At 43.1% G+C, this 25,226-nt stretch overlaps 1 protein-coding gene across 1 annotated transcript in view; it reads left to right on the top strand.

The window, feature by feature from the left end:
• Positions 1 to 1,933: 1,933 nt before the first annotated feature.
• Positions 1,934 to 25,226, top strand: part of LOC126092893 (conserved oligomeric Golgi complex subunit 3) — a 142,773-nt gene continuing 119,480 nt past the window's right edge. Inside the window, exons 1-3 of the mRNA XM_049908626.1 lie at positions 1,934 to 2,115; positions 2,211 to 2,339; positions 9,123 to 9,242. Coding sequence (XP_049764583.1) covers positions 1,957 to 2,115; positions 2,211 to 2,339; positions 9,123 to 9,242 — 408 coding nt within the window. The 5' untranslated portion in view covers positions 1,934 to 1,956. The remainder of the gene's footprint in view (positions 2,116 to 2,210; positions 2,340 to 9,122; positions 9,243 to 25,226) is intronic.

Raw genomic sequence — 25,226 nt, 5'->3', positions numbered from 1 at the left:
CGGTGCCAGCGTTCGATCATTCCGTTGCTTGCTGGGTGATAACTTGTGGTCTTATGGTGGGTGTAACCACAAAACTTGGCCAGCTGTGAGAACAGGTCTGATTCAAATTGCCGTCCGCGGTCAGTGGTAATATGTAGTGGGCATCCAAATCTTGCCAACCAAGTCATTGCAAAAGCGGAAGCTAATGTGTCTGCTGTGATATTATCCACCGGCACTGCTTCCGGCCAACGTGTAAAACGGTCGATCATTGTAAACAGATATCTTTGCCCGTTCGAAGGTGGAAGTGGTCCGACTACATCTAAATGAACGTGGGCAAAGCGGGCGGTGGTATCCGGAAAATCGCCGATCGGTGCGTGTACATGGCGGTTAATCTTGCAGCGTTGGCACTGAAGACAAGATTGGACCCACTCGCGGCAGTCTTTTTGCATGCCTGGCCACACAAAACGTTGCGATACTAGGCGGAATGTCGGGCGTACCCCGGGATGGCACAATCCATGTACTATATCAAAGGCTTGTCTTCTAAAAGCCGGCGTCAGAAAGGGACGAGGTCGGCCGCGAGAAACGTCGCAGTATAGTAATTGCTACAGCACCACTGCACTGACACACGCGCACAGCACACACACACACACGGCGAGCTTGAATTAGCGCGCTGCCGGACAGCCACCAGTTTAGCTGTACCCGACAAGTGGTGACCCCGACGTGATTCGGAAGAATGAAGACCTTCAGTTGAGTAACAATAACTTTATTGCGAACGCGTATCTTGCGACGCCCGGCATGTATGGACAGATCGGAGCTATAAAATTTGCTTCCGGCCTAAGCAGAGTATCCTTAATCCTCGGAAAACTTCCGTAATTAGGAGAGGAAACAGTACTCGTCCACACAAGTCAGGAGGCAAGGAACTACTAATAACTCAATAAAACAAGGAATAATAACAATAAACCGAACGTATATAAAAGATAGAAAACACAGCGCCTCTAGAGGCTGGGCGCGGAACTACACCAACGTCGCGTAGAGTAATTGCTACAGCACCACTGCACTGACACACGCGCACAGCACACACACACACGGCGAGCTTGAATTAGCGCGCTGCAGCGTCGCTACAGAAGAAAACCCTAATATACGGTACAATAAAAAAATGACCAGTGCCCCACACTTCACAGTGATTGTATAGGAAGAGAGTAGACGTAAATAAACTTATGTTCTTTGATAGAATATTAGGGAAATGGAATCAGTCTACAAAGGAGATCGTTGTGGGACCCATACCAAATAGGGTTAATGGAAATATTGAACGTATACAAGAAAGGGCAGCACGAATGGTCACACATTTGTTGATTCATGGAAGTGTGTCAAGGAGATTTGAGGAAACTGAACTGGCAGACGCTTGAAGATTGTCGCAAACTATCCTGATAGAGCATACTTCCAAAATTTAAGAGGCAGCTTTAAATAGGGAATCTGGGAATATACTACAGTCCCCTACGAATGGCTCCTGAGGGATCGCGAAGACATGAGTAAATTAACTACAGAATGCACAGAGGCGTTTAAATAAGTATTCGTCCTGCGCTCTATACCGTACGTTGATGAAACGAGAAGAAGGCTTAAAATCTGGTACAATGGAAGTTACTTCTGGTATACACTTTATAGTGGTTTGCAGAGGTGCAGTATAGTAGAGAAGGTAATCATCAACCGATTTTATGTCGGCTATGGGTGAGCGGTATAGGCCTACTTATAAAATGTATTTCCTTATTTCAGTACTTGAACTCTGGGAATGAGCCGTGCATAACGATGAAAATTATATAATAGATCGACGCAACTGTTTCACCGTTGACAACGAAAAATTGTGCGCCGACATAACATACTAGGGAACCACTGTCGTCTGCAAACCGTTTACGTGGCATCCGCCGCCACGCAGCGCAGTGTATCTTGCTTGCGTGTTTATTTGCATTTGTATCTTTGACAATGGCAGTAACAGTGACGGATGAGGATATACGCAATGTTCAAGACAAGTTATTTGACTGGGAACGTTCTGAAAATCCTGTAGCCCCTTTGACAAGTGACCAGATAGATGCCCTTCAAGATTTAGAAGAAGAATTCAGTAAATTTGAATTTTTTGGTGATGTAAGACAAAGTGTTTTGAATAAGATGACTAGTGTAATGATATTGTTTTTCGTTGTTAGACGTTTCTTCTCACGAGGATTCGTGTTTTTTTTCAGTTGTCTATATCTCAAGAAGATGACTTACACCAGTCGGCGTTAAATGTTGTACGTCAGTCCGATGGCGACGTGGGAAAGTGTTTTGTTAATCTACTACAGAGCAAGTCCAGGATAGAAACTACACGACAGGTAATATCCGTCCCACATTCTCATGTGATCAGAGAATAATTCTAGATCAACAGGAGATTCAGCTTGGTTACGTTACTCGATAGCCTACTTCACCGTGTAGCAATAGTGTTCCACTGGCCCATCTCGGGGAACTGAGTGTCACAGAGTTAAGTGCCCAGTCACTTCAGAGAAATTCTCTGTTGTCAGATTTCTGTATCATTAATGTGCAGTTGCAGTCACTTGTGCATACAGAGCGAAACAAAGATCTGTTTTCCGCTAAAGTAGAGATATTAATATTGTTTTTCTTTTGTCAAGAGAGACTGAGATATTGCAATTAGGACAATACGAAGGCAATGCACGATCTCATTAATAGAGGGCGTGGTAGGGAATGTGCTAGTCGATTCAGAACTTACTTATTTTTGCCCTCAAGTATAGCCTACAGCACAAATTGGTTAATTAAGGGTGCAGCAGAAAAACTGAATGAAGGGTCAAAATGTAACACATTCTGTCCTGACTTTTCCTCAAGTGTGTGAGAGGCTTTGTAGTTAATTCCTGTTGTGCATACTTGTCTGCATCTACATCTATACTCTATAAACCACTATGAAGTGCACGACAGACTGTACATCCCATTGTACTACTTATTAGGATTTTTTCCCGTTCCATTCACATATGGAGTGTGGGGAGAATGATTGTTTGAATGCTTGCTGTAATTATTCTAATCTTATCCTAATGATCCCAATGTGAGCGATATGTAGAAGTTTGTAATATATTACTAGAGTCATCATTTAAAACTGGTTCTTAAACTTTAATAGACTTTCTTGGGAAAGTTTACATCTATCTTCAATAGATCATTGGTTCAGTTCTTTGAACATCGTGGTGACACTCTCCCTTGGGTCAAGCAAACCAGTGATCATTCATGCTGCTGTCATGGAGGTGCCTCAGGAACTCAAATGGGAATCCCTAGAGGGAACACAACTTTCGGTTTGAAGAATGCTATTGAGAAAATTTAGTGAACCAGCATTTGTAGCTGACTGCCTCCAACATACAGTGTGTGTAAGCACCACAAAAATAAGATACAAGAAATTAGGGCTCATACGGAGGCATACAGACAGCCATTTTTCCCCTCATTTTTTTTGCAAGTGGAACAGGAAAAGAAATTACTAGTAGTGGTACGGGGTGCCTTCTACTGTGCACCATGAGGTGGATTGTGGATATCGAGGTAGATGTACCTCAGCTTATCCATTGCCATTAATTCCTGAGTGACCAGGGACCCACAGCAGCTATATCCTGTTGCTTTTCCCTAGTCTCACAAAGGCAACATTGTGTTCTGCTATGATGTTTGATTTAGTTACAGGGGCTGGTAGAGATATTTCTGCCAGGAATATTGTGGCAACCTTCTGTAGAGAGGTTGCACACTCCATACTCCGTATAACATGTCCCCAGTGCCTTTTAACATTTTTGACCCATCAGTAAACCAGACTCTCGTAAATGGTATCATAGTTTATTCTTCCACTGCAATTTTCAGTTGTTACCTTGAAAGGTTTAGTGAAGCAACTGGAAGTTATTCGGAAATACGGAAGCGTCCGATCCCGCCCGTCTGCTTTGACTCATGACGTCACAAATATGGCGGAAACGACCATAAACCATGATTCCAATATGGCGCATATAAAGTCGGTACGTACACATTATGAGGACGAAAATACATCGAAAAACAAACACACACTCTTTCCACAAAAAGCCTAATGACACTAACGGGACAAGCACGGGAAATGTGTTTTTGGGTGGGGGGGGGGAGGGCAAGCTAAATATAAACAAATTTAGACACCCACCCCCATACAAAACGAAAAAAACCAACATCACAAAACTCCTCAAATCCCACTAAACACAATATCTGGAATCGGACACTTCCTTTGACCTATATAGCTCAACAGCAGCTCCCGATCCCATAAATTAGGATCAAACACTTCTCTTGGCCTATATAGCTCAAAAACATCTCCCGATACCAATATCAAGATACACAGCCACACATTGGGATCTAACACTTCCCTTATCCGTCATATCCATTTCTGAACAAAGACAACAACCGATTAATTTTACTAAAATTGCCACACGAATTACAGCGAACAACACTAAATTAACCTTCACACAAAATCGTTAACTCACTGAAGCGAATTCCACTACAAACACAGCCGACACTCGAACAATTCTGGATAATGAGCAAAAGCGAACTGAGCCCATTACAGCACACAAACGGAAACCCTGAACATACCACCAGAGAGCACAACAAACCACAGCACGACGACGTCTACAAACACGCCACTCTCAGAAACCAAACTCCGCATCGTCATGACGTCACACACGACAACCCACTTATGTCACGGTCAAAGCCGAAGTGTGGGATCGGCCGCTTCTGTCGATCCAGTTATTGTATGGTCAGCTGGGGTTACCATGATTATTCCTATACATACCATGCTCACTATATTGGTGTAGGATTCTGTATATCCTAAAAATCTCCAATTATTTCCATCTTTTAAACTTTATGCTTGTGCTGTGCCTCCATTGTAACCCAGAGGTGTAATGGGGACATGTCCAGCATGGTCTCTCTTCCTGCAGTGTGTGTATTGCTGATTCCACCTTTGATGGCTAAGCAGGCCAATCTTTGCAGCTTGCCAGCCTTCCTAGCAGGGACCTTGTGTTCTACTTTATTCCACCATACTGCAGCCCCATAAATTATCATAGGTTTTATTACAATGGCATATATTCAATACATACTTATTGTGTTTAGACCCCAGTTTTTACCACAGGCCCTTCTAATACTCATAAGAGTACATTATGCCATGGACCATATATTCTCTATGATAGTTTTGCCTCCAGAGTACTACTGAATACTTTACTACACCCTCTGCTGGTAGAGTTTTGTTAAGAAGCTAGATAGTCCAGTATGTGTTCTCGATATTCTTCTTCTCAAGAATAGTATTCTTGGAACTGACCCTGAGATCTTGTTTTCTGAAGCAGGTTTTCACAATGTTGAGGGCCATTGTGCTATTATTCTAACAGTACTCATAAATTTCCAAAATATTACTGTGACCAAATCATCTGCATATTCTTGGCAAAAGTAGCCTCTAGTATTTAACTCTTCCATGAGTTCATTCACTATTAGGTTCCACAGTAATGGAGACGTTTCATCTACACTGAATGGCCTTACTCCACCAGCATATGATGGTTTCAGCGGTATGCTCTTCTGCCACTCTGTGGATTTGAAGATCCAGGGAGATGCAGAGAGAAAGTTCTTAAGTTTTTTTTTCCACCTTTCCAACAAGTTGGTGAAGTGCTATTTCATGTGATTTGCCTGCTTCATATTTGTGTTAGTTTAATCAGTTTTCCATAATGTGTACATAGCCAGTTTTTTCTAGTGTCTTTTGAAGAAAGGATGATGACTGATTAGTCTCTTTTTCTTAGCCTTGGTAAGATCAATTCTCCCTAGCTTCAAAATGAAAACAACCCCCTCTGCCCTCCAAGCATTAGAAATGATTCCTGCTGCTAAGATGACCATAAACAGTCTACATAGGACTCCACTTAATCCCTCTCCTGCTTGTTGCAGTAAAGCTGGAAAGATTCCATGTGGGCCTGGTGAGTTGAACAGTTGAAATTTTCCCACCACCCACTGGATGTTTTTGGAGTTAACCCATTTTCTGGTTGACCCCAGTTCTCCCTTTGATTACCTGTCTACCAGTGCCTCTCAGGAATTGACTCTTGGTTTGTGTTGCCTGCTAGAGTGACCTGAAGGGAGTGAGTATCGAGGAGCACATCTAGCCTCTCAATTGCTGGCCTTGTATACCCACCATCCTCCTCCCTTAGGGTACCTCGTGGATTAGCTAATTCTAGTGAGGATTTTATAAAGTACGTGGTGCATTCAAGTTCTAAGGCCTCCAATATTTTTTCTAATTAACTACTCACCCGAAATCGATGAAACTGGCGTTACTTCTCGACATAATTGCCCTGCAGACGTACACATTTTTCACAATGCTGATGCCATGATTCCATGGCAGCGGCGAAGGCTTCTTTAGGAGTCTGTTTTGACCACTGGAAAATCACTGAGGCAACAGCAGCACGGCTGGTGAATGTGCGGCCACGGAGAGTGTCTTTCATTGTTGGAAAAAGCCAAAAGTCACTAGGAGCCAGGTCAGGTGAGTAGGGAGCATGAGGAATCACTTCAAAGTTGTTATCACGAAGAAACTGTTGCGTAACGTTAGCTCGATGTGCGGGTGCGTTGTCTTGGTGAAACAGCACACGCGCAGCCCTTCCCGGACGTTTTTGTTGCAGTGCAGGAAGGAATTTGTTCTTCAAAACATTTTCGTAGGATGCACCTGTTAACGTAGTGCCCTTTGGAATGCAATGGGTAAGGATTACACCCTCACTGTCCCAGAACATGGACACCATAATTTTTTCAGCACTGGCGGTTACCCGAAATTTTTTTGGTGGCGGTGAATCTGTGTGCTTCCATTGAGCTGACTGGCGCTTTGTTTCTGGATTGAAAAATGGCATCCACGTCTCATCCATTGTCACAACCGACAAAAAGAAAGTCCCATTCATGCTGTCGTTGCGCGTCAACATTGCTCGGCAACATGCCACAGGGGCAGCCATGTGGTTGTCCGTCAGCATTCGTGGCACCCACCTGGATGACACTTTTCGCATTTTCAGGTCGTCATGCAGGATTGTGTGCACAGAACCCACAGAAATGCCAACTCTGAAGGCGATCTGTTCAACAGTCATTCGGCGATCCCCCAAAACAATTCTCTCCGCTTTCTCGATCATGTCGTCAGACCGGCTTGTGCGTGCCCGTGGTTGTTTCGGTTTGTTGTCACACTATGTTCTGCCTTCATTAAACTGCCGCACCCACGAACGCACTTTCGACACATCCATAACTCCATCACCACATGTCTCCTTCAACTGTCGATGAATTTGAATTGGTTTCACACCACGCAAATTCAGAAAACGAATGATTGCACGCTGTTCAAGTAAGGAAAACGTCGCCATTTTAAGTATTTAAAACAGTTCTCATTCTCGCCGCTGGCGGTAAAATTCCATCTGCCGTATGGTGCTGCCATCTGTGGGACGTATTGACAATGAACGGGGCTCATTTTAAAACAATGCGCATGTTTCTATCTCTTTCCAGTCCGGAGAAAAAAAATCGGAGGCCTTAGAACTTGAATGCACCTCGTATAGTGCAATTAGCACCTTTCACATACTCACAGAATACCTTCCAGGATGATACTTCCACTTGCATAATCGCAAGGTTGTATTTGACAGGGGCCTTCTGATATTTTCCCCATTGTCTTTTATTTCTTTCATAGTTGGACGGTCTTCATTCCTGTTTCCTTTGCAATCCCTTATTTCTTTCATAGTTGGGCGGTCTTCATTCCTGTTTCCTTTGCAATCCCAGCTTGTTGTTACTCTTGAGTAGATACTCATCTCTGCTGTCAGTGTCACTGTTTCTGCACACCAGCTTGTGGGCATTTGCATCACAATCAACCAACAGTTGTTCATTCAGGTGCAAACAGCTGTCTATCAGTCTCCTCACTTCCTGGGAAGGAGCAGCACTGTCCTCATAAGGGGGGAGGGTGGTGGGTATACAGGGCCAGAATTTCTTTCATGCTTCTTCCCTCGCACCCCTAGGTAGTTCTGTTTCCAGTGAAAATGATTATTTACAAACACGTAATCATACAATAATGGGTCCATCCCCATATTTATAAGCAATGTGTTGCATTCATTTATGTTGAATATCAACTGTCAGTTTGTGCCCCAAGCATCAATTTTCCTTTGGTCTTCCGGATTTCAGTGCAATTTGTAGCTTTGTGACTAATGCTTATAAATCATACATGAACAATTTCACAGAGTTTCTGATGTTATGCAGCAGATTATTTATATGTTGTATACAGTAATGTGCCTAGATCCCTCCCCTGGGATTGAAACAAAGCTACTTTACTTCTGATGGTTCAGACCTGTTGGTGTTGAGTTCTGTCTGCTAGGAAGTCTGAAATCCAATCACAAGGATGCTCCAATATTCTTTGATTTTGTATTTATGAAAAAGAAAGTTGCTACTCATCGTATAGAAACTGTCACAATATAAGCTGCACTGTGACTTCAGCTGTGATAGCATCTCAGCTATATGGTGAGTAGCAACTTTCCTTTCTGAAATATTATTACATTCCATTATTTAATTTTGAATTTGGTTCACTAGACAGCAGCATAGAACTGCGTTATACATTTTCTGGAAACCAAGGAGTGCTGCATCAACCTCGACATTGGTCTACACTTCTATCTGGACCTTGTGGGTGAACTGATCGAGCAGAGTTTCACAAGATTACTATTTCCCAAAAGTAATGTTGTCCATCAATAAAGCTGGCTAATTTTTGATACATTCTCTTCAACATTTGGTACATACAGCATTAGGGCTGAGACCCTTGAGTTGCTCTTCTCTCTTGGATTCTTTTTCCTTGCGGAGTAAGGTGCATAGTTATTGAACAACAAACAGTAGTTGAATACGAGAAAGACTACCATATTCTGAAAGGTGGGAAAGCAAATGGGGAGCATGAGTTAACACCTGAAATACTCAGAATCTTTAAAGTAAGGAAATAGTGAGATTACATACTTGTAACAATATACATTAAGGCAAATTTTAACAAAGAAGGGCAAAAAATAATGGCTTGCTTTTTAATGAGTGTGTCATTCATAATTTGAGAGTTGATTAGACTGGTTTCATTTTCATAAACTTTGTTTGTAAATGTTCTGTTTTATTTCCAGTTTCTGTCTTGGTATTCTGATGTAGAGGAGGAACTTCTACACGAGGAGGATGTCCAGTACACACAGTTCATGAAACAGCTAACTGAGCGAAAAGATGAGTGCACTGTACTCTTGACGCAGGTAATTAATGCAGTCTACATCTGTGAAATAGACAATTACTTAGTTTTTAACTGAATACGCAATTCATTGCCTACAGGTTAGCTAGTCTTTAAGTGTACAAAATTTACACAGATTTGGTTTAAGTAAGAGAAGTTGATACTTTTATGGTTGATACAGTATGGACTTGTATTTCTTAATTGCACTCATTCAAAATTTTATCATCTTTGGATATTTTACATAAATCAATATGATAAGGGGGAGTACTTTGTTTAAAGTAAATGTTATTTACGTACATTGTCAGAAAAGTTAATAACGATTTCGTGTGGAATACTGCAGTAGAAAAATGTTCATTGTTTGTTCCTGCATTGGTGGTGTCCCCTTGAATCATCTCTCCTCTTGAGAAAAATACTTACTTGGATTGATATCAATACTGATTACAAAGAAAGATAGTGGAACTGTTATGGCATTGGTCTCACAGCTAGGAATGGTGTGGTTCAGATTTCCATTTGGCCATCAGAATTTAGATTTTCCGTAGCTTTTCTAAATTTGTTATGGGCAAATACTGTTGTGGTTCATTCAAGGCTAGTTTATTCTCCCATCCTTGTTCGTTTCAGCTTGTGCTCCTCTGCCTATCACTGTTACACGCAATGCCTTTTTTCTTTTTTTTTTTTTGTTTATATTTACAACATTCTGATGTGCTTCATTACATTTTCGTAATGTTCATGTTCATGGGTCTTGGCTGTTAGATGTAGAAGCAATCCTGATACATAACACACACATTTTATTCTGTCATATTTTATGCCCTGTTTTCTCTTTTCTGCATAGCTAACTGGAGACTAGTCCATTATTTCAGACTTAAGGGGAGTTGGAATGCCGGAAAATGGAAAAAATTCACATTTTCAGTTTTTAACCTTATAACTTAATTTGAAATTTTCTGCTTAAAATGGTGCAAAATTTGTTAAGAAATTCCAATTGGAAGTATTTTTATTTAATTTTTCAAAATTACATGTGCGCCCAGCAAAGTTACCCATCTTGTGATTTGTACACATTTAAATCTTCGCATTTCCGAAAACATTACATATAGAAGGCTGTGGATTTCACTCTTCAGTTGTAGAATCTTTGATCCTTCCATAGGTACCATTGTTTTTACGACTAGCTGTGTTTATTGTTCAGTTTTTGATCTGTGAGTGTTTGTTTTGAGCCTCGAGTTTAGTTTGTCGCTCATTTGGAGTTTGTTATCTGTCTTGTTTTGACTTTCAGTGGTGAGTGCGTAGTTTCTACGATGCCTAGGAGTGCATCATTATTTAAAAAGCGAAAGTTTCGCGGTAATAGATTTACAAATAACGTTTGTTCAAGTGATTCTGCTTCAGCACCTGTTGATGCTGGTGAAAGTTCTGACGTTTGTACAGCTGAGATGTGTGAAGGAGACACGCCCACCAGTGCATCAAAAAAGAAGTTATCAAACTGTGCAAGTGAAATTACAGATGAAGCTTCTAATGAACAATATGTTTTAGTCGACTTTCCTGTTTTTACTGAGTTTATGAAGAAATGTTTGTGTTGTAATCTTTGTGGAGGTTCTTTTGATATGAACATAACAAAATCTATAGGACTTTCCTGCAAAATTGCTATAGTTTGTGCCAGTTGTGAAAATGAGACCTGTTTTTGGAGCTCTAAAACATGCAGTAGCAATTTGTTTGAGAGTAATATCAGGCTAATGTATGCAATGAGAGCAATTGGTAAAGGACATACTGCTGCTCAAACATTTTGTGCCATAATGAATCTTCCACCTCCACCTGCTAAAATTGACAATTACACTGAAGTGATAGGAGATGCTGTTCAGTCTGTAGCAGATTTATCAATGAAAGCTGCTGCCAGTGAAGCAAAATATATAAATGAAGGAAACCCAGATATCCCTGTTGCTTTTGATGGAACCTGGCAGAAAAGGGGTCACACATCCAAAAATGCTGTTGCTACTGTTACTAGTGTGGACAGCGGTAAAGTTTTGGACTATGAAGTGCTCACTAAACATTGTTACCATTGTGCATCTGGTAAGATAGAAGCAGCTCACATATGTAGCAAGAATTATGAAGGTACGAGTGGAGGCATGGAGGCTGCCGCTGCTGTGAAAATGTTTAGCAGATCAGAAAAAGAACGGGGAGTATTTTACACAAAATTCCTTGGAGATGGGGACTCCAAGGCATACAAAAGTGTTACAGAATCCATGCCATATGTCAATAAGACAATAACTAAACTAGAATGTGTCGGTCATGTTCAGAAACGAATGGGCACTCGTCTAAGGAAACTGAAACAGAATCTGAAGGACAAAATTTTGTCAGATGGTAAAACCATTAGAGGTCGCCTGTCAGATAAAATTATAAATGAATTACAACAATACTATGGTATGGCAATAAGAAATAATGCAAATAATTTGCAGGAAATGAGACAAGCTGTATGGGCCACATATTTACATCGATCATCAACTGATGATAATCCTCAACATTTTGCTTGTCCAGATGGTCCTCAGTCATGGTGCAATTATAGAAAATCTCAAGCTACTGGGGATCCTTATCACCATAAAAATTATATTCCATTGGCTGTTATGGAAGTAATTAAACCAATATATAGAGACTTGGGGCATCCTGATCTTCTGCGAAAATGTCTTCATGGTTGTACCCAGAATCAAAACGAGTCGTTCAACAACCTCATTTGGACTCGTGTACCTAAGAATGTATTTGTTGGGATAAAAACATTGAAATGGGGAGTCAGTGATGCTGTTATTTCATTCAATGATGGTCATATGGGTAGGCTAAAGGTCATGGCAAGGCTCGGCATTGCTCCTGGTATCAACACCATCAGAGGTCTTCAGCTTCTGGACAGCGTGCGAGTAAGGAAGGCTCAGTATGCAGCTGAATTTAATACAAAAAAAGCAAGGGCAGCAAGGAGAAGAAAGCTTCTAGGTGAAGAAGAAGAACTAGAAGATGACCCTGATTACTCTGCTGGACACTTTTGATAATAGAATAAAAGGTATTTGTGAATTTTCATAATAAATTACTTTAATCGCATTTTCTGGCATTTGACATTTTTAGTGTTACATGTACCTTTATCTCATAAACCACTCAACCAACAACATTCAAATTTTCAGAAATGCTGCAAAACAGTTCAAAGAGGCCACTGAACTAGAATCATGACAAGAACTGGCTTATTCTCTGAACTAGGGAAGTTTATGTTATACATTTTCCAATAAAAAATGGCTTAATGGTAAAAAATTCATAAATACTATACCAACAAAAAGAAAACATTGGTTCTAGTTCAGTGGGCTCACAATATATGCTGAAAACCTCTGCCAGAATTTCAAAGTTCTGAAGATAATAGTTCCAAAGAAAAAGGTACACAAAGTTAGCAAATTTAACATTGGCGAGATAGGGCATTCCAACTCCCCTTAAACTGGAAGGTGTAGCAGTAACCAAGAATGGAGTAATAGGATTTGTTCAGAAGTTTGCAACATTTTTCAGTCTTGTTTCTGTGTCTGTCAGTGACTCTACACATTTACTGTTTTTATTTACCAAAGAAAATCAGCAAAAGGCCATATGTTTTCAGAATTTATTTTATTTGCACGACCAGTTTCAGCATTTGATTAATGCCATTTTCAGACCCCTATGCACTCAGTGTATAGAGAATCGGATTCATCAGTGTATGCATAACTGGAGTCATCAGTACCTGGATTCTGTGAATTTTTTGTGGAATGTGTACTCTGAAGACTTAATGACTTCAGTTGTTGCGTGAGGATGACATTAATGAGATGCCAAAACTGGTTGTGTAAGTAAAGTAATTTCTGAAAACACATGGCTGTTTGGGGACTTCCTTTGGTAAGTATCTGACTGGCCCGTTTCCGTATCCACAAAAGATCAAGATGTCTACTGTTTGATGATTTATTATCTGTTGTTGTTGTTGTCTTCAGTCCTGAGACTGGTTTGATGCAGCTCTCCATGCTACTCTATCCTGTGCAAGCTTCTTCATCTCCCAGTACCTACTGCAGCCTACATCCTTCTGAATCTGCTTAGTGTACTCATCTCTTGGTCTCCCTCTACGATTTTTACCCTCCACGCTGCCCTCCAATACTAAATTGGTGATCCCTTGATGCTTCAGAACATGTCCTACCAACCCATCCCTTCTTCTAGTCAAGTTGTGCCACAAACTCCTCTTCTCCCCAATTCTATTCAATACCTCCTCATTAGTTATGTGATCTACCCATCTAATCTTCAGAATTCTTCTGTAGCACCACATTTCAAAAGCTTCTATTCTCTCCTTGTCCAAACTGTTTATCGTCCACGTTTCACTTCCATACATGGCTACACTCCATACAAATACTTTCAGAAACAACTTCCTGACATTTAAATCTATACTCGATGTTAACAAATTTCTCTTATTCAGAAATGCTTTCCTTGCCATTGCCAGTCTACATTTTGTATCCTCTCTACTTCGACCATCATCAGTTATTTTGCTCCTTAAATAGCAAAATTCATTTACTACTTTAAGCGTCTCATTTACTAAACTAATTCCCACAGCATCACCTGATTTAATTTGACTGCATTCCATTATTCTCGTTTTGCTTTTGTTGATGATCATCTTATATCCTCCTTTCAAGACACTGTCCATTCCTTTCAACTGCTCTTCCAAGACCTTTGCTGTCTCTGACATAATTACAATGTCACGGTGAAGCTCAAAGTTTCTTCTCCATGGATTTTAATACCCACTCCGAACTTTTCTTTTGTTTCCTTTACTGCTTGCTCAATATACAGATTGAATAGCATCGGGGAGAGGCTACAACCCTGTCTCACTCCCTTCCCAACCACTGCTTCCCTTTCATGTCCCTCGACTCTTATAACTGCCATCTGGTTTCTGTACAAATTGTAAATAGCCTTTCGCTCCCTGTATTTTACCCCTGCCACCTTCAGAATTTACCCCCAGGGGGTCCACACCTCTTTTGTGGACACGTGCGTAGCGAGCACGGGACCCCGAGCTAATGTGGCCCTCCTTCCTTTCCGGGCTGCATACCCTCCCTTTCCGCATCCTTCCCCATCCCGCATCTTCGCCCCTCCTCCCCTCACCTCTGGCTCTTTCCTTCCCTTTCTCCCCCTCTGGGAGTATGGTTTGTGCCTACGTCCGGAGACGGACGCTCTACACTGTTACAAATTCCTTGCTTTCTATACTTGCAAGTCTTCGTCCTTCCTCTGTCCTTCTCTTTTCCTTCCCGCTTCTCTCTGCACTTTTCTCCGCTGCGGCGTTTGAGACCCCTCTTCTTTCCTTTCCCTTTCTCTTTTTTCCTCCCTGTGCATGTCTGAAGGCCGACCCACGCACTTCCATGCGTAGCCGGTGACGGGGTACCGCGTAATTCCCTGCCCCGGGTAGACAGGTAGGACACGTACGTACCCCCTGGTAACGGCCAGGCCCAGGGAGGGGTGATTACCTGAGCTGATACCTTCCGAAAGTGCCGATTGGTCCCTCCGTCCGTTTGTCGGGAGGTGTGACCTGAGGTGTGAACAATCACCTAAGGCGGGAGTGCCCTCAGTGAGGGCCCCCACAAGGGAGGAGCGCGCCATCGGAGACGCTGGTAATCATGGGGGATTCTTCCGCAATGGTTTCCTCACCTTCCACTATGTCTGCTCACAAACGTAAGTTCACTGAGTCTCAGCCACAGACAGTTCTTCCATCGTTGCACAGTTCCTTGTTGTTTCTCGGTCTGACAAAGGTCACGACTTCTCCACGGTCAACCCTTTCGTTATTCAGAAAGGTGTCGACGCAATTGCAGGTCCTGTAAAGTCTTGTTCCAGATTACGGAATGGCACCCTGTTGTTAGAAACAGTCAGTGCCCTCCAGGCACAAAAATTGCTGCATACTTCTCTGCTCCACACCTTCCCTGTCCGGGTGGAACCGCACCGTACCTTAAATTTCTCACGTGGAGTCGTTTATACACGCTCCCTCGATGGATTGTCTGACGAAGAAATTCAGCACTACCTGTCTGACCAGGGCGTAACGGCTGTTCATAGAGTTATGAAAAGGGTTGACACGAACATCATTCCAACCCGCACTGTCTTCTTGACATTTGACAAAGTTCAACTCCCATCGAAAATCAAAGCAGGTTATGAGATAATTTCCGTTCGCCCTTATGTCCCAAACCCTACGCGTTGCTATCGGTGTCAGCGGTTCAATCACACCAGCCAGTCCTGTTCCAATCCGGCCAAATGTGTTACGTGTGGCAAGGATGCCCATGAGGGTGCTTGTCCACCTCCATCTCCTCGCTGCATCAACTGTATGGGTGACCACGCTGCTTCCTCTCGAGATTGCCCCGTTTTTAAGAACAAAAAGCTCATCCAGGAAATAAGAGTGAAGGAAAAGGTGTCGACCTTTGCTGCTCGAAAATTATTTGCCAGTCGCCAGCCCACCGTGCCTCCGACAGGAAAATACAGCACTGTCCTTGCTTCTCCTCGGCCAACAAAGGAGGCGGCCACGCAGACTTGCGACCTCACCTTTAGTGCCACGGTCGTCAGATCGGCCAGCGCAAAGATCGCCCGTTCAACCTCACCACTTTCGCCTGGCCACTCTATGGCTCACCCTTCATCGGGTTCTGCTAAATCTCGAGCCCAAAAGTCAGACACCAAGCCTTCCAAAAAAGAGCATACTCGTGAAGAGTTTTTACGTACCGCAACTTCCCAACCATCGGTTCCTCCTTCATCTAAACATCATACTTCTAAGAAGGCTCAAAAGAAACCCAGTTCCTCTCCTCCTCCGCCAAGGTGTGTCCCATCTGCAGCACCACCTGGCGGAAATCGCCCTCGGCCATCTTCTGTGTCGCCGAGGCGCACTGCTGGTGGCCGGTCAACCGGCCGATCGCTGGTGGCAGGAGACGCTCCTGACCAACCTATGGATCAGGATCTTCTGCCTTCGGCTGAATGCCATTCCATGCTGTCGGTCGCTAGCTCCGAGCAGCTTTGGTCACATTCCTCCATTTTCTGTTCACCCCATGTCCATTATCCACTGGAATATCCACGGCATTCGAGCCAATAGGGATGAATTGTCGATCCTCTTACGATCCTACTCGCCGGTCATCCTCTGTCTTCAGGAAACAAAGCTGCGTCCCCATGACCGCTTTGTTCTCCCTCATTTTCAGTCCGTCCGATATGATCTCCCCTCTGTTGCAGGCACTCCAGCCCATGGAGGACTCATGATTCTTCTCCATGATACTCTCCATTATCACCCAATCCCCTTAAACACTTCCTTCCAAGCTGTCGCCGTCCGTCTTTCCCTTTCCGGATACACGTTCTCTCTTTGTACTGTATACATTCCATCGTCCACACCAATGGCACGAGCTGATCTCCTTCATCTTCTTGGTCAGCTTCCGCCCCCATATTTGCTGGTTGGGGACTTCAATGCCCACCACCCGCTTTGGGGATCTCCACATCCTTGTCCACGTGGCTCCATATTGCTAGACGTCTTCCACCAAGCGGATCTAGTTTGCCTCAACACTGGGGTCCCTACATTTTTGTCTGCCTCCACGACACATTTATCTCATTTGGACCTTGCGGTCGGTACTGTTCCGCTGGCTCGGCGCTTCGAATGGTTCGCCCTTGATGATACACACTCGAGTGACCACTTTCCATGTGTCCTTAGACTGCAGCCTCAACTGCCATATATGCGCCCGCGACACTGGAAGTTTGCCCAAGCCGATTGGACACTTTTTTCGTCTCTAGCGACATTCGATGACCGTTGCTTTCCCAGCGTCGACGATGAGGTCACACATATTACCGACGTTATTCTTACAGCTGCGGAACGTTCAATACCACGCACCTCCGAATTGCCCCGGCGCCCCCCAGTTCCTTGGTGGAACGAGGCATGCTGTGACGCAATACGTGAGCGGCGACGTGCTCTTCGCATTTTCCGTCACCATCGTACTTTGGCCAACTGTATCCGCTATAAGCAGCTCCGTGCGCGATGCCGTCGCGTCATCCGCGATAGCAAGAAGGCAAGCTGGAAATTCTTTATTAGCTCATTTAACACCTTCACTCCCTCCTCGGAAGTTTGGAGTCGACTTCGACGGTTCTCAGGCGCGCCTAGTTTCTCCCCGGTCTATGGGCTCACTGTTGCGCATGATACATTAGTGGACCCCGTCGCAATTTCTAACTCATTGGGTCAGCACTTTGCTGAGATTTCGAGCTCTTCCAATTACCCGCCAGCGTTTCTCCCGAAGAAACGTGCAGCGGAAGTGCGACCTCTAGCTTTCTCCTCTCAAAATCGCGAAAGCTATAATACTGTTTTCTCCATGCGGGAACTCCAACATGCACTCTCTTCTTCTCGCTCCTCCGCCCCAGGACCGGATGGTATCCACGTCCAAATGTTGCTGCATTTATCAACCCATAGTCTGCATTACCTCCTTCGCCTATATAATCGAATTTGGACCGACAGTACTTTTCCCAGACGATGGCGGGAAGCTATCGTCGTTCCCGTTCTGAAACCTGGAAAGGACAAACATCTCCCCTCTAGCTATCGCCCCATTTCTCTCACGAGTAGTGTCTGTAAGGTTTTGGAGCGTATGGTGAATTACCGTCTAGCGTGGTGGCTGGAGTCCCGCAGTCTTTTAACACCTGCCCAATGCGGATTCCGAAAGAATCGTTCTGCCGTTGACCATCTTGTTGCTCTCTCCACTTATATCATAAATAATTTTCTCCGGAAACGCCAAACAGTAGCAATATTTTTTGATCTGGAGAGAGCATACGATACCTGTTGGAGGACAGGTATCCTCCACACACTGTTCTCTTGGGGCTTTCGAGGTCGGCTGCCCCTTTTTCTTCGCGAATTTATGGCAGAGCGCACATTTAGGGTGCGGGTGAACACTACTCTCTCCCGTAATTTCTCTCAAGAAAACGGGGTACCCCAGGGCTCCGTGCTGAGTGTTGTACTGTTTGCCATTGCCATCAATCCAATTATGGATTGTCTCCTTGCTGATGTCTCGGGCTCCCACTTTGTGGACGATTTTGCGATCTACTACAGCTCTCAATGGACCAGCCTTCTTGAACGACGTCTTCAGGGATGTCTCGATCGCCTCCACTCTTGGAGCATCGAAACCGGCTTCCGTTTTTCTCCCAGTAATACCGTTTGTGTTAATTTTTGGCGACGTAAGGAGTTTCTTCCACCCTCCTTACATCAAGGACCTGTCAACCTTCTGTTTTCGGACGTCGCTAAATTCTTGGGTCTTATGTTTGACAGAAAACTATGCTCGTCCTCCCACATTTCGTATCTTTCGGCTCGCTGTGTGCGATCCCTCAACACCCTCCGTGTCCTGAATGGTACCTCCTGGGTAGCGGACCGAGTGGTCCTTCTCCGCCTCTATCGCGCCTTAGTGCGCTCGAAATTGGACTATGGAAGCATAGTCTACTCCTCTGCTCGGCCATCTATTCTTCGGCGTCTCGACTCTATCCACCACCGTGGATTACGTTTAGTGTCTGGAGCTTTTTACACCAGCCCTGTGGAAAGCCTTTATGCTAAGACTGCTGAACCTCCGCTGTCCAATCGGCGAGCAGTCCTTCTGAGCCGTTATGCCAGCCATCTGTGTTCCATGCCTGCTAATCCAGCCCATGACATATTTTTCGACGCCTCCTTTGATGTCGGGTATGCAGGCCGCCCCTCCTCCCTACTACCACCAGGAGTCCGCTTCCGTCGACTGCTCCATTCTCTTTCCTTCCGCTTTCCTACAACCTTCTTGACAACTTGGGGTACAGCACCGCCTTGGCTCCGTCCCCGGATCTGCCTGCTCCGTGACCTTTGTCGATTTCCCAAGGATGGTACCCCTTCACTTGTTTATCGTCGGGCATTTGCTGCTCTATGTGCACAAATGACGGAAGCCACATTTATTTACACCGATGGCTCGAAAACATCGTTAGGTGTAGGGAGTGCCTATGTTGTTGGCGACACCCCAACTCACTTTCGGCTTCCCGACCAGTGTTCGGTCTATACTGCGGAGCTTTATGCTGTTCTCCGGGCTGTCCACTACATCCGCCGCCATCAGCGGATACAGTACGTTATCTGCTCCGATTCTCTCAGCTCTCTCCTCAGTCTCCAAGCTCTTTACCCTGTGCACCCTCTGGTCCACCGGATTCAGGGCTGTCTGCGCTTGCTCCACCTGGGGGGCGTCTTGGTGGCGTTCCTCTGGCTCCCGGGACACGTTGGTATCTGCGGAAATGAGGCGGCCGATATTGCAGCCAAGGCTGCAGTCTCTCTTCTTCGGCCAGCTATTCCATCGATTCCCGTCGCCGATCTACGGTGCGTTTTATGTCGTTGTGTTGTTCATTTATGGCACGCGCACTGGTCGACACTTCCCCAAAATAAATTGCGGGACGTGAAAACTCTTCCTTGTACTTGGACCTCTTCCTCCCGAACGCGTCGTCGGGAGGAGGTAATTTTAACTAGACTCCGGATAGGGCACTGTCTTTTTAGCCATAGACATTTTTAAGCGGCGATCCTCCCCCACTCTGTCCCCACTGCTCTCAGTTGTGGACGGTAAGACACCTTTTAATTGAGTGCCCCTATTTTACTCCGTTACGTGCCCGTCTACAGCTGTCGCCTGATATATCGTCAATTTTAGCAGATGACACGCGATCGGCCGATCGCGTTCTAGAGTTCATTCGTGCCAGTGAAATGTCGTCAGTCATATTTGAAGTTTTTTTTGGGACAACCAACCCCCTTCTGTAGTGAATTTTTAAGCCTTCCTTCTGCCTTTAGTTTCTCCAATTTTATGACTTTCGTTCCCATTGCTGCTAGTTTCCGTTTTCGTTTTTTTACTGTTTCCTAAGTCATAGACCGGGCGCTAATGACCTTAGCAGTTTTCCGCCCTAAAACCATAACAAAAAAAAAAAAAAAAAAAAAAACTACAGAATCCAAACTGATCTTCCCCGACGTCGGCTTCTACCAGTTTTTCCATTCGTCTGTAAAGAAATCGCGTTAGTATTTTGCAGCTGTGACTTATTAAACTGATAGTTTGGTAATTTTCACATCTGTAAACACCTGCTTTCTTTGGGATTGGAAGTATTATATTCTTCTTGAAGTCTGAGGGAATTTCGCCTGTCTCATACATCTTGCTCACCAGATGGTAGAGTTTTGTCAAGACTGGCTCTCCCAAGGCTGTCAGTAGTTCTAATGGAATGTTGTCTACTCCCGAGGCCTTGTTTCGATTCAGGTCTTTCAGTGCTCTGTCAAACTCTTCACGCAGTATCGTATCTCCCATTTCATCTTCATCTACATCCTCTTCCATTTCCGTGATATTGTCCTCAAGAATATCGCCCCCGTATAGACCCTCTATATACTCCTTCCACCTTTCTGCTTTCCCTTCTTTGCTTAGAACTGGGTTTCCATCTGGGCTCTTGATATCCATTCAAGTGGTTCTCTTTTCTCCAAAGGTCTCTTTAATTTTACTGTAGGCAGTGTCTATCTTACCCCTCGTGAGATAAGCCTCTACATCCTTACATTTGCCCTCTAGCCATCCCTGCTTAGCCATTTTTCACTTACTGTCAATCTCATTTTTGAGACATTTGTATTCCTTTTTGCCTCCTTCATTTACTGCATTTTTGTATTTTCTCCTTTCATCAATTAAATTCAGTATCTCTTCTGTTACCGAAGGATTTCTACTAACCCTCGTCAGTTTACCTACTTGATCCTCTGCTGGCTTCTCTATTTCATTCCTCAAAGCTACCCATTCTTCTTCTGCTGTATTTCTTTCCCCCATTCCTGTCAATTGTTCCCTTATGCTCTCCCTGAAACTCTGTACAACCTCTCTTTTAGTAAGTTTATCCAGGTCCCATCTCCTTAAATTCCCACCTTTTTGCAGTTTCTTCAGTTTTAATCTACAGTTCATAACCAATAGATTGTGGTCAGAGTCCATATCTGCCCCTGGAAATGTCTTACAATTTAAAACTTGGTTCCTAAATCTCTATCTTACCATTATATAAATCTATCTGAAACCTTTTAGTATCTCCAGGGTTCTTCCATGTATACAACCTTCTTTCATGATTCTTGAACCAAGTGTTAGCTATGACTAAGTTATGCTCTGTGCAAAATTCTACCAGGCGGCTTCCTCTTTCATTTCTTACCTCCAATTCATATTCACCTACTACGTTTGCTTCTCTTCCTTTTCCTACTGTCGAATTCCAGTCACCCATGACTATTAAATTTTCGTCTCCCTTCACTGCCTGAATAATTTCTTTTATCTCATCATACATTTCATCAATTTCATCATCTGCAGAGCTAGTTGGCATCTAAACTTGTACTACTGTAGTAGGCGTGGGCTTCGTGTCTATCTTGGCCACAATAATGCGTTCACTATGCTGTTTGTAGTAGCTTACCCGCACTCCTATTTTTTTATTCATTATTAAACTGACTCTTGAATTACCCCTATTTGATTTTGTAGTTATAACCGTGTATTCACCTGACCAAAAGTCTTATCCTCCTGCCACCGAACTTCACTAATTCCTACTATATCTAACTATCCATTTCCCTTTTTAAATTTTCTAACCTACCTGCCCAATTAAGGGATCTGACATTCCACGCTCCGATCCGTAGAACGCCAGTTTTCTTTCTCCTAATAACGACGTCCTCCTGAGTAGTCCCCGCGTGGAGATCCGAATGGGGGACTATTTTACCTCCGGAATATTTTACCCAAGAGGATGCCATCATCATTTAATCATACAGTAAAGCTGCATGCCCTCGGGAAAAATTATGGCTGTAGTTTCCCCTTGCTTTCAGCCGTTCGTAGTACGAGCACAGCAAGGCCGTTTTGGTTATTGTTACAAGGCCAGATCAGTCAATCATGCAGACTGTTGCCCCTGCAACTACTAAAAAACTGCTGCCCCTCTTCAGGAACCACACATTTGTCTGGGCTCTCAACAGATACCCCTCCGTTGTGGTTGCACCTACGGTATGGCTATCTGTGACGTTGAGGCACGCAAGCCTCCCCACCAACACAAGGTCCATGGTTCATGGGGGGGGACGAAATATTAATTTCTGGTAAAGTAAATTCCCAATAAATGTACATAATTTAGGAGTATAGATTTATTATGTACATTTATTGGGAATTTAGTTTACCAGAAATTAATATTTCGTCCCTCTCTGTCATCCTGCATTAGGTTGAGCCATCACCTAGTATGCATATATAATGACTTTAGCTCACTCTATCATCTAGAATTTGTTAAAGCAGGGTCATCTGTGAGGAATGAATTGACATACCCAATCGTTTAGTGTGATTAAATTGCTAAAATTGGACACACCACACTGTTGTGTAAGGGCCAGGGATCATGTTGATGTTGAGAGAAAGCATCCCATGGATAAGGAACATTATCAACAACACAACAAACGAACAACATAAAAGTGTTTACTCCTCCATGTTATATTAATTGTTGCAAAAGTCACCCTGTCTGGAGTTAAGATTGTCCTGTGTACTTGAAAGAATTAAAAATTAAAGAGAAACATCTCACAAAATATGCTTAATTGAAAACCAGACATTTATACAGAGCACAGCGGCTTCCGTCTGCTATGCCATTTGTCACGACAGTGCAGAAACAAGCAACGAAAGTAACTACAAGGAAACAGGTGCAGACATACATTCCTAAAGGTTTTATACATTATTCCTTTTCTGACTCATTTCTGCCCAGTACTAGATAGAGGTTTTGATTTTTACCCGTCTTCACAAATAATCGGTTTTCTTCACATTTAGGGTTAGCCTGTTGGGATTGAACTGTGCAAGGCCTTAAGGACTGTATCAGTTGTAGTGGACAGAGGTTCTGTAACATCACTCACTACTACACTAGTGTCGTGTGCACACATGATCTTGGCAGCATTTCTGTGGTGTGTATTTCACTTACTTATAATAAGGAACAGAAGTGGACCTAATACACTACTGTGGGCTACATCTGTTTCAACTTTCCTAGTGTCAGGTACTTATCTGATTTTGTGATTTGTATGAGATGATGTGAGTTCCACAACCTGTAATTCTTGTTGCATATATGATTGATCCCATTTGTTTTTTCTTTTATCTCCTTTGCATCCTACTTACCTGGAAGGATTTCATGACTATCTGTATTGAAAGCTTTACAAAGCTCTAAAAGTAACTCTAACAACACTGTTGTTGTTGAAACTTCCTGCCAGAGTAAAACTGTGTGCTGGACCGCGACTCGAGCTCTGGGCCTTTGCCTTCATGGGCAAGTGCTCTAGCAACTGAGCTACAAAGCTCCGGAAAAGGCCTCACAACCCGCCCTCACAGCTTTACTTCTGCCAGTACCTCATCTCCTACCTTCCAAACTACACTGAAGCTCTTGTACAGAGTTTGCAAGATAATTGTTATTATCTAAATTACTAACCATTTTGACGGTGTATTCATTTATCATTGTTTCTGTAATTCTACCTGGTTGAAAGTAATGGTGATTATTGTGGTGTAGGCTGTGATCGTATTAAGTACTTCGTGGTTCATTGTTTCATTAATCTTTCAATTACTTGAGAGAATGCCAAGAAGAGTGAAATGTGTCAGTGATTTTCAACTTTATGCCTATTTCCACACTTGAATAAAGGTATCACTTTCAATATTTTTAATCTTTCACTGAACATACCCTCAATGAATGATAAATTAACAATGTAGACTAAGGGCTCTGCAATTTGCAAAGCTCCACGGGTTATAAGTGACAATGGTACTTCACGAACATCAGCTAACATTATGCATTTGAGACTTTCAATCACCATTACTACTTCAAGCTCATTAATTGGAACTAACCTCATGCTGTATGCTGGTGTGGAAAACCTAAGTTTATCCTGATTAGTGCAATTCAAGCTAAGTGTTTTGAATGCTTTTATAAAGTAATCATATATGTAATTTGGCAGGTATTTGTTACCAATATTGATATCATCAACATTTTTACAAAATTACACAGAGGTTTTGAGTTATTGCCCATCATTCTCAATATGTTATCATTTGGAATTACCTGTTGATACATTTTCCTACAAGTATCTACCTATTCTATAAACTGGGGCTCCATGGAGCTTTTCTTTTGCTTGTGTTACAAGGTGGCATTCTGCCCTAATTGCAGCCAGTAATTATCCAGCTTTCCTTTGCTACTGAGAGATTGCTGCAAGGAGGGCTCCAGGCTTAACTTCCACTAACAGAGAAGTTTGCTACAATCCCTTCTTTATGTGGGAGCATGATTCAGCAACAACAACAACATGTGGTCTCAACAGCATGTTATCGTATCTCTGTCAAAATGCCTAGGGATTCATCTTTGAATGTTTTAATTTAATATATTTTTGACTTAATTTAATATTTTAAGTTAGTATATTTTCCTGATGTGTAGAAAAACTAACTGTATGGAAAAGATGGTGGATTGGATAGTCAACTGCTTTGCCTGAATCTTAGAAAACAGATAGCTCCTTAGTCACTTTCAGTGTGGATGCAGGAGATAATGTGACCTTAACAGTCACAAGCAGTACTTAATTTTTAAGGGACTCTGTTGAGTTACTTATGTTAAAAAGCATTGTGCTATTATCATTTGTACTGAACAGGGAAGCTACTTTAGATCAGTGGTTTTCCTGCTTATATCTTGAGGATCTGCACATTGTGGTGTACAGTTCATGTGTGTTTGCAATACTGGAGCAGCCGAAGTGTAACAGAGGGATGAAGTTTCTCATCCGCACTAATTCTTTTTACATTCTTCAGGCCCTCTAGAAAATGTATCCAGCAGAGAAAATTGCTCAGAAAATACAGGAGTACCTCATTGTGTTTCGACAGCATTGGGATAAGGCTTGGGCCACTTTTTTCTGCTACCAGGGCACAAAAAGAGAAAATGAGCTAGCTGAAGTTGTATCTGAGGAGGCCTGCCTGATTCAGAGAATCGGAGATAGTCTATTCCCTTGTGAGCTTTTGTCTTACTGTTGAGCATGAGGATCAAGCAAAAATGTGTGGAAGAGTTGCTAGAGAAG

This window comes from Schistocerca cancellata, chromosome 1, assembly GCF_023864275.1.
Source record: "Schistocerca cancellata isolate TAMUIC-IGC-003103 chromosome 1, iqSchCanc2.1, whole genome shotgun sequence".
Lineage (NCBI taxonomy): Eukaryota > Metazoa > Arthropoda > Insecta > Orthoptera > Acrididae > Schistocerca > Schistocerca cancellata.
The sequence above is the reverse complement of the archived record's forward strand: the minus strand, read 5'-3'. Positions and strand labels throughout refer to the sequence as shown.